This window comes from Hyperoodon ampullatus, assembly GCF_949752795.1.
Source record: "Hyperoodon ampullatus genome assembly, chromosome: 18".
Lineage (NCBI taxonomy): Eukaryota > Metazoa > Chordata > Mammalia > Artiodactyla > Ziphiidae > Hyperoodon > Hyperoodon ampullatus.
In genome coordinates, this window is record NC_136931.1 from 51683265 (window position 1) to 51693101 (window position 9837).

Genomic DNA, 9837 nt, shown 5'->3' on the forward strand with positions numbered 1-9837 from the left:
CCTCTGCTCCCAAACATTGCTAAGAGTACCATCCACCCCTCCACACTGCTCAATGGTCTCCCCCGGTCTCCCCCTCACCAGTGGGCTCACCCATAAGCACAGCTAAACCTCAGGAGGTGAAAAGTGTTCAAAACCAACGTCCCCCAGGGCTGCGACTCCGGATCTCAGTTTCTCCATTTCAGTCTTGGCCTTCCCACCCTAGCTCAGCTTCAGGAGGTAGAAATATCTCCGGTAGGTTGTACTGAGGTAGGTCAGCAATGAGGTAGAAATAACTCCTTTAAAACACTATACAAAGTAATTAAACTTTTATTGAAGCCTTATGTGCCAGACATTAACCACACTGAGGCATAAGGCACGGTCCCTGCCCTTGAGGAGCTCACAGTCTAGAAAAGAAGACAAAGAAGATGCCGAAAAAATGATTCCCACAAAGATTCAGGGGCAGGAGGCAGAGCCCTCAGACCCCATCTCTCCTATTCCAGGTTGACTGTGAGAAAGCGAATAAGAAGCTTATCACTGTCTCTCCCACCTTCCCTGGGACAGCTCGGACTTCCCTCTGACCTAGGCACCCGGAGAAGACCAGGGAGAGACAAACATGAGGGGGATACAGTTGCTGCCCTCAAAAAGCTGGAACACCCTGGCAGGATATATACAACGGTAACTTTCTGTCCCAAAGCCGCAAACCAGTGCAGCAAAAGCTAGGGAGAACAGGGGCTGGGCCAGCCCAGTCCAGTGGTGGAAGAGGGAGTAATGGGAAGGGAGGGTACCCATGGCCAAGGAAGTAGGGCAAGAGGTAGAGAAGTTCATAGTAAGGTGCCAGCAGCCACAGCCAACAGAAGAGCCACCCACCCCACCAAAGGAGCTGCAGAGCCTTTATTAGAGGCCTCATCTTTTGTGGGGTACTGCCCAATATTTCTACGGTCTTGGTGGCCACTAGCATCTCCAGCCGAGGTAGGTTCCTCCTCCTGGGAGGTCTGAGGTTCGACCTCTTCTGGAGAAGTCTGGCTGGTTGGGGCTGGGGTGGGTTCAGTGGTGGAAGTGGGGGACGGGGCTGGGGTGGGGTTGGTGGTGGAAGTGGGGGACGGGGCTGGGGCAGAAGTACTGACAGAGTTGGCTGCAGCCAGAGTGGTGGACGGAGGAGGGGGCAGCAGGACAAGGGGCGGGAATCGAGGGGAGAAATAGGTCTTGTTGCGGAGGTCCGAGTTACAGCGGGGCCCCAGGCAGCAGGAGCCGCTGAGCGTGAACCCTGGGCCTGTCGCCGAATCCCGGGTGCAGGACTCATCCTGGACGCAGCCCCGGACAGGCAAGGATACAGTCACATTAGCTGCAGGAGGGAGACACAGGTAGGTCCTTGGTTGGAGGGAGGGGGTAGGCACAGCCAGAATGAAACTTAGGGGCAAGACAAGAGCAAGAAGACCCAAAACAGGGGACAGAAGGACTCTGCATCCATTAATCCCAAAGTCTCAGTTAGGGCCCCACTTTGAGAAACACTGTCCCACTGTCTTTGGCACACGGTGGACCACATTTCCCACAGTACTTTGAGAGGAAAAATGTGTAGAATGAACTACAAGTCCCACAATGCCTTGGAAGAAAGGGTTGAACTGGGATACAACACCTCTCACACGAGGAGAGAGCAGAAGACCATGGCCTCCCTCTCTCTCCTCCCACCCCTCACACCACCCCCACCAAAATTCAGTCTTAGAGTCAGAATTACATCTGCCATAATACACCTGGCAGAGGATGGAATTTGAAGAACATCTCCCATGGTTCCCTGAAGCAGAGGCCAGGAGGCTGAACTACATCTCTCCTAATACTTTGGGACAAGTGGGGACACTAACCCTTGACTTTTAAGGAGTCAGAACTACACTACCCACGATGCCTGGGCAGAGAAGCTTGGAGGCTTAAATACATTTCCCATTGCACATCCTCCCATTCTGCACCTGGCAGGCCTCTATGAAAATTGTATTTCCCCCAAAACTCTAGGACAAAAGCATTCCTATTCCCGTGCTATACTGGGAATAGGACTGCATTTCTCATGATGCTCTAGGACAAGCCACGAACTTAGGCCTTCAGTTCCCAGAATGCGCTGAGGTGGGGGAACCCTTTGGGTAAAGAGCTACCTACCACCCATGAGGCCTCAGAAAGGCTACCACAACCCGTGAAGGCCCGGTGCTTCGAGCTCGCTCACCTGCCGTCAAGGTGACGTTGCCGTCGAAACAGCCCTTGTAGAAGTGGTCGCTGGCGTTGTAGCACCTCACGACGGGCGGCGCCGTACCCTGGCACTCCTTGCGGGTCAGCCCCACGCAGCTGTAGCACTCGGCCCGGTTAGGCTCGTAGTCACTCTCATTGCCTGCGAGGGGGGCGGGGAGGAAGGAAGGAGTCGAGAGGGTTCTGGAAGCGCAGCCCTGCTCCGCGTACCTCCAGCCCACGTCTCCGCCCCTCGACGGACACTCAGCTCAGCCTCTAACCCCGCCGCAGGGCGTGGCCCCGCCCCCAGCCCCTACGGAGTTCTCCCGCCTTCCCCTGTGACCGCCCCTAGCCGGTCAGCCGCTCCGCCCCTGGGCCTGCGGCCCCGCCCCCACTGACCTGCGGGGATGAGCGCTCGCGAGGTGAGGTTGAGCTTCGCGTTGCAGAGGTCCTGGGAGCACTGCTGCAGCTGGATGAAGGCCAGAATCCCGTAAAGGTCCAGTCCGCGGTCATTCTTGCCGGGGAGTCCCGAGCCGCAGCCCCGCACTGCCACCGAGAATTGCCCGTGGACTGCGGAGAGGGGAGGGGGCGGGGTCAGAGGGGCGGGGCCTGGAATAGACCGGCACCGGAGGATAGGCCAGGGTGGGAGGGCGAGGGCCTCAGAAAGAGCCGATCCGAGGGGAAAGAACAACAGACCGAGGGGCGGAACCTGAAAGAGCGGAGTCTGAGGGGACAGACAGGCTGATAGACACTGGACACAATCGACAGGGGAGAACCAAGGGTGGAGCTAAGACGGGGCACGACCATAGGGAGTCGGAACCGCAGAAAGCAGCATCAGAAGGAACTGAGACCGACAAAAAAGGCACAGGATCAGAGATGGATGGGGGCTCCTAGGAGCTGTGGCCGCAGACAGGGGCGGGTCAGAGGGGCGGAGCCTCAGCCTAGGGATTTTAGGAGAAGACCTCTAGAGGGATCTCCATCACCAAGGGCCCCACTGGATGGGGGAGGCTGGGGTGGAGAGGATTCTGGCAGGGACAGAAGTGGGTAGGGAGATCTCAGTGGTCCAGGGGAAATGGATAGGGTGTGCCCTTGAAGGAGACGAGGTCCCAGGTCTGGGCTCTCCCAGTTCACCCCACCCATGCGCAACTCTCCGTCCTCGTCCCTCTAAGCCCTAATGACGTGGTTGTGTTGAAGGGCCCACGCCAGGCTGAAAGGGAAGGATGGGACTGCGTTCAAGGGGGTGTGGCCAAGTTCAGAGGGAGGGGCGGGACTATAAGGAGGCGGGGCCCAGATGGAGGAGCGTAAAGGAGTACACAAGGACCCGGAGGCCCCACTCACTAGTCTCCACCGCCCCTACGGCCTCTGTGCAGACGTCCACTTCTGGCGCGCACTTCACCGTCTTAGTGTTCTGTGGAGAGCATCCGTCATCGGCTTTCTGCACGCAGCTGTAACACTCCAGGGCCTGCGCTCCTGGGGGTACAGAGGCAGGTAGAACTGAGCTATCCCTACTGAAGCCTCCTCCCCCAAAGGAGAAATAGTCCTTCCCACTCCCTCTGTCCCTGTGCAATCCTATTGCACACCCTTTTCCAGGGCTGGGTAAGGAAAACCTTGCCACAAGTCTGAGGCCAGGAGATACATTGTGTCCCTTTCCTTCAAACGTCCTATGCTTGCAGTGGGAGCATCTTTCCCACAGCCCTTTATGCCCAAGGTGGGGGATCCCTGCCATAGACGGGGGGGGGGGGGAACTCCTTCCTACAGTTCTCCACTCAGGATGGGAGAATTTTACCCACAGTCAAGTCAGCTCGGTGAGGGATCCCTTCCCACAGCCCCCCGTCTGCTTAGGATGGAAGAAATTCTCCCACAGTCCCCTCTGCCCAGGGTAGGGAATCTTCCCGCAGCCCACCCCCTCCCCCGACCCCTCTGCCCAGGGTGGGAGATCCTTCCCACAAGCCCGCTCTGTATGGGGTGGGGGAACCCTCCCTAGAGCTCCCACTCTATCCCCTCTGCCCCCTTCCGGCAGCAGACTCACCTTCTAGAAGCAGCAGCGGAGGCAGCAGCAGCAGCCAGCCCGTTGTCCAGATCGCTACCCGGGAGCCTGCTTTCCTGGCGGGGTCCATGGTTCCGTCCTGCTCTCTCGGCTTCCACTGTAGGTGTGCCGCCTCCCAACCCGGGCCCTCTTACGTGAGCCCAGGATGAGTAACCTCCCCCCAGGCAACCCTGGCCTTGCCCAACCGGGCCAAATCAGCCTCCGCTGTGGGGCGCGACACCCGCCCCGGGTGCGTCACCCACCACTGCCAAGGAGTGAAAGGGCAGGAGTCAAGTTGCCCTGGCAGTTCCCAGAAGAAAGTCTGTGTGTTTGTGGCGGTGGGGAGAGGATATAAGGCTCACAGAGAGGGTCTACTCAACGTTCAACATTCAACACAGTAAATGTTGAATGAGTTCAGGGTTTGAGCTGGGTGATGCTGGAGACTAAACAGAACCAGTGCTGGTCCTCACAGAGCTCACAGTCTGATGGGGGAGACAGATATTAATCAAATAATCATACAGATTGTTACTTACAGCGAGGACAACGAAGGAAGAAGTGTAGGGAGCTACAAGGAGGTGTGGCGTCTAAAAGTGGGGGCTGGTCAGTGAAGCGTCCCTGAGGATGTCAATCATCCAGGTGCCTTACGATCTTAAAGACTTGGAGGTTCAGCCAGTGAAGCAGGTAGGGATGGGGGCAGAGCACATTGCAAGGCAGAGGGTCAGCACGTGCAGAGACCTCGGCTGGAAGCAGCATGGACCCTTCGAAGACAGAGAGGAGAGCAGTGTACCTGGAGCTGCTGTACCTGGAGCTCAGAAAGTGAGGGGAGTGAGGGGGAAACTGAGGCAAAAGGGGCCATTCCAGGCCCTGAGGAGAGGTTTGAATTAATTCCGAGAAAGATGGAGAATGTTTCACGGGGTCTAAATCAGCTCCGAGACACAATCAGATTTGCTTTTTAAACTATCAATCTGGCAAACGATGCAAAAACTTATCAAGAAATGAATTCACGGGCTTCCCTGGTGGCGCAGTGGTTGAGAGTCCGCCTGCCGATGCAGGTGATACGGGTTCGTGCCCCAGTCCGGGAAGATCCCACATGCCGCGGAGCGGCTGGGCCCGTGAGCCATGGCCGCTGAGCCTGCGCGTCCGGAGCCTGTGCTCCGCAACGGGAGAGGCCACAACAGTGAGAGGCCGTGTACCGCAAAAAAAAAAAAAAAAAAAAAAAAAAGAAATGAATTCACTAATCCCAGGGAATTATGCAGCAATGAAAACGGGCCAACTACTGGCCTGGGTGCCAACGTGAGTCTCAAAAACTTTATGTTGGGAGTTCCCTGACAGTCCAGTGGTTAGGACTTTGCCTTCCAATGCAAGGGGTTCAGGTTCAATCCCTGGTTGGGGAGCTAAGATCCCACATGCCTCGCGACTAAAAAACAAACAAACAAACAAAAAACTGAAATATAAAACAGAAGCAATACTGTAACAAATTCAATAAAGACTTTAAAAATGGTCCACATCAAAAAAAAATCTTTAAAAAACCCCCAACTTTATGTTGAGCTCAAAAAGCCTTAAACAAATAGAAGATACCATGTGACTCCATTTCTATGAAGTTCTAGAACAGGCAAAGCTAATCAGTGGTGATAGAAATCAAAATAGGGGTTACTTTGGGGAGGGCATTGCCCCAAAGGAGTAATAGTAAGGAACCCCTACTATCTTCATCTGGGTGATAGTTACACATGTAACTACAAACATGTTAAGAATCAACGGGCTGTACGCTGTACATTTTACATTTATGCACTTCACTGAATGTACACTATTCTTACCAAAAGAAAAGGGCGGGGGAGGAGTGCCATTGTGGCCTCAGTAAAAAAGGAAAAGAATAGAAGGGGCAAGAGAAGGCCAGGAGACCAGGGAGGGAGCAGGGTTGTCTCCCAGGTAAGAGAACAACAGCCTCTGATGGCTGGGAGTTGGCTGGCGGCTCACAGCGATGTCTGGGTGCTGTTACACCCCTGCACCAACACATATGGGGCCACACTGTGACCGCGATGGAGTGAGACACAATCAGGACCACTGCCTTCTATGTCTGAACACAGGAACAAACAAGAACACTGTGCAAACCACAGAATGACTAAGCATCCACATATATCAGCTAATATAAGTGATTGCTTGTATTGGGTTGGCCAAAAAGTTCGTTTGGGTTTTTCTGTAAGAGGTTACAAAAATCCGAATGAACTTTTGGGCCAACCCAATATTATGTATTATTTATATTATATTATTATTTAAACTACAGCTTTAACCTTGCTTTGTTTCTCCTGACTCATAGATAAGATTTACCTATGGCAGGAAAAATAGCGGCTGTGTTCACAAAGATTTTATCTGTTCTCCGGACCCCATGGGGCACCCCCATTGCCAACAATGACTAGCACCTCAGTCACCTAGGTTGGGTTGCTTGTCATCATGCTGAAGCTCAGAGAGAGAAAGTGAGTGGCTGTGAAGTCATTCAACACTTCCCCCTACCTCCCTGCCTCCCAGACTTGGAATCCCAGCCTCACTTATGGTTTGCTGTGTGACCCCACTTAAGTGTCTTCACCTCTCTGAGCCTCTGAGGTGTCTGTTTGATAATAAAGGAAGGAGAGTCTTTCATGGTGGAGTGAGGTAGTGGACAAAGTATTAAGTCTGGAGTCAGACAGACTGAAATTTTACTCCTGCCTCTGCCATCCTCTTGCTGTGTGACCTCAAGCAACTCCATCTCCCTCTCTGAACTTCAGCTGCCTCCTTTGCCAAACAGGTCTGAAACTCCCTGTCTCCAGAGGGATGGAGTGAGGCAGGGTAACAATTCTATTATTATTGTGCACCCAGGAGCAGGAGGCCCTGCAGGTCCCAGCTGTGTGGGAGAGTTTCAGGGAGGAACCCCAACTGGCCAGACCAGAAGATCTGGTGTCTTGGGAGGGAGTGGGACCCAGGGTGGAGAGTCTCCTCTTGCTCAGGCCTGCCGAATCCCGGGTGCTGACACCACCCCCCCACCCCCCCACCGCCACAACCTGGCCCAGGACCAGAGAGCAGAGGGAGGTTTAAATACCGGACCTCAACTTACACCTACTCTGTGACTCCCCCCAGCTCCCCTCCACAGGGGTCACTGCAAAGAGGTTTAGAATTGGTTCTCCAGAGAGATGAACAGAGGGGTCAGTGTGGTGGCACCAAGTCCCCAGCCCTGGAGTTCATGCCAGGGCCTCAGACAAGCCTGGGGCCATCTCCACTATGGGTTTCGTGTCCACTGGGGAAGGGCAGGCTCTGAGCCCCGTGATGTTCCCAGCCTGCCTCTGACCCACTCCTTCTGGGATGTGCTGTCTGGGATGTGTCAGAGAAGGGGTGGGGTCAGGGCCCGGGCTGGCTACATAATTTGCGGGGCTCAGTGCAAAATGAAAATATGGAGACCTGGTTCAAAAGGCAGGAAGGGGGCTTCCCTGGTGGCGCAGTGGATGAGAGTCCGCCTGCCGATGCAGGAGACACGGGTTCGTGCCCCGGTCCGGGAAGATCCCACATGCAGCGGAGCGGCTGGGCCCGTGAGCCATGGCCGCTGAGCCTGCGCGTCCGGAGCCTGTGCTCCGCAACGGGAGAGGCCACAACAGTGAGAGGCCTGCGTACCGCAAAAAAAAAAAAAAAAAAAAAAGGCAGGAAGGAGTGTCATGAAATGTACTAAAGTAGAAATGCTCTTTTCCTTTCTTCCTGCATCTCTCTCGACCCCATACGGTGTCTAATGTTACGTTCCCTCGGGCACAGGGATACTGGTGGGGCAAGCACAGACCCTTACAGGTGTCTAGAGACCCTGCCCCACAACTAAAGCAAACTGGTTGCTGGGTTCCCCTTCCACCAGCCGCCCGCCACCGTGCCCCACCTGAGAAGCCAAGAGGCACAAGTGCCTGGATTTCCCGTGAGCACTCAGGCCCCTGTCGGGGCTGGAGGATGGCAGAAGTCACAGGGCAGAGGCAGGGAGGGGAAGGCAGACAGAACCTATTCCGGGGAGGTGGGAGATGGCAGGTGTGGGACCTCATTTGAGCTGAGGCTCCAGTCCCCCAGCTCAAGCTCCACACCCTTCAGACTTCACTTCCAAAACACAAATTCAAATACAAAATTAAGAATTTCCAGATGGCAATCACAGATGATTAAAGCCAAGAGGGCTCTTCTGAACATGGGACCTGTCAACTGCCCTAGTCACATGCCCATGTGGCCCCAGTAAGGGGACCGTTTGCAGAGGGGCTGAGGGAGGAAATGATCCAAGAATCCAGATGTCTCACACCTGGAGGGTGAGGCCAAGGGACACTTCGGGTCCCCAAGGGCCTGGGGGTTGGAGTGTTTGCATTCCGGGGTTTCAGGAGCACATCTGGATCCTTAAGGAATCCTGGGATGGGACACCCAGGTCCTAAAGAGATGGGAACCAGAGGGACTGAATGCCTAGTTCCAGAGAGGTTTAAGGGAGGAAATGACCTGTACCACACAGTGACAGCCTAGAGTGGTCAGGGAGTGGTCCTGTAGTTGGGGAGCTCAGGGGACTGCGGAAGCCCACCAGGGATCAGGGAGAGCTTCCTGAAGGAGGGGACACCTTAGGTGAGATGTAAATGATGAAAAGTTCTATGCCTGTCATTCACCATCACCCCATCCTCAGCGTCTTTCTTATCAATTTATTCCCTCAACAACTAGTTTGCCTACAGGCCATTTGCTGTGTGCCAAGGACTCAGTAGTGATGGAAATAGCCCAACCCCTGCCTCCCGGGGCTCCCGCCCAGCACGGGAAACACACCCATCAAACACACGGATGACCCAGAGTAGTCAAAGCCGTGATGGGGAAGGAGCAGGCAGAGTGATCAGGGCTGGGATGCGAAGCCCAGAGGGAGCATCTGACTCAGCCAGGAGAATCAGGGAAGGCTTCCTGGAGAAGGAAACATCTGAGCTATGACCTAAATGATGAGTAGGGTGCAGTGGGTAAAGGTGACTTAGCAAAGGGAACATTACATAAAGACCGACAGGTGAAAGGATAGTTTGTTTGTTTTTTTTCTTCACTTTCATGGGATGAAACGTGCCCTCTGGTGCTGGGGACACAGCCATGACCAGGACAGCCCTGCCTCTGCCCTCATGGAGCTCCCAGTCCGTCAGGACATAGATCCATCACCAGTGATGACCCACGATGTTCAGGAATGGGACAGGAGGGCTCAAAGGGGGGGTACTTGATCCAGCTGAGGGAGTCAGGAAGGGCTTCCTGAAGGAGGGGACATCCCAATTAAGACGCGAAGAATAAGGAGCTAGGTGGTTAAGGGAAGGGCAGAGGGAATAACATATGTCATGGCCTGGAGGGCAGGAGCCTAGGAGTTCCTAGAAATTGCCAATAGCCCAGTCAGGTCCAAAAGGGTGGAAGCAGGCGGGCCCACAAACTGAAAAAACAAAATTGCCACAAGACTAAAGGACGCATGCCTCCCCACACCCCCGCCCCTCCCAGCCATGACCTTGGGGTTGAAGGTCTCCATTCCTAAAGGGTAGAACAGCTAAAGGATGCATGGTCTCCGAAGTACCCGTAACTCAGATGTCCTGCCTAGGGGTCGAGGGGCCCCGTACGCCTGTGCTGGGAACCTCAGCAGTAACCAC

General features: G+C 54.7%; 1 protein-coding gene across 1 annotated transcript; it reads right to left on the reverse strand.

The window, feature by feature from the left end:
- Positions 1 to 290: 290 nt before the first annotated feature.
- On the reverse strand, positions 291 to 4321 carry LYPD3 (LY6/PLAUR domain containing 3). Its single transcript, XM_079724319.1, has 5 exons — positions 4214 to 4321; positions 3523 to 3654; positions 2584 to 2754; positions 2186 to 2347; positions 291 to 1321 (listed from the first exon to the last, which is right to left on the reverse strand). The coding sequence occupies exons 1-5, from the start codon at positions 4299 to 4301 to the stop codon at positions 801 to 803; spliced, it is 1074 nt and encodes a 357-aa protein (XP_079580445.1). The 5' UTR covers positions 4302 to 4321; the 3' UTR covers positions 291 to 800.
- Positions 4322 to 9837: the final 5516 nt, after the last annotated feature.

Coding starts and splice junctions, on each gene's coding strand:
- LYPD3 (XM_079724319.1), bottom strand. CDS start 4,301: ATGGACCCCGCCAGGAAAGCAGGCTCCCGGGTAGCGATCTGGACAACG. Junction 2,755..3,522: donor CGTAGGGGCGGTGGAGACTA/GTGAGTGGGGCC, acceptor CCCTCTCCGCAG/TCCACGGGCAATTCTCGGTG. Junction 1,322..2,185: donor CAACGTCACCTTGACGGCAG/GTGAGCGAGCTC, acceptor TCCCTCCTGCAG/CTAATGTGACTGTATCCTTG.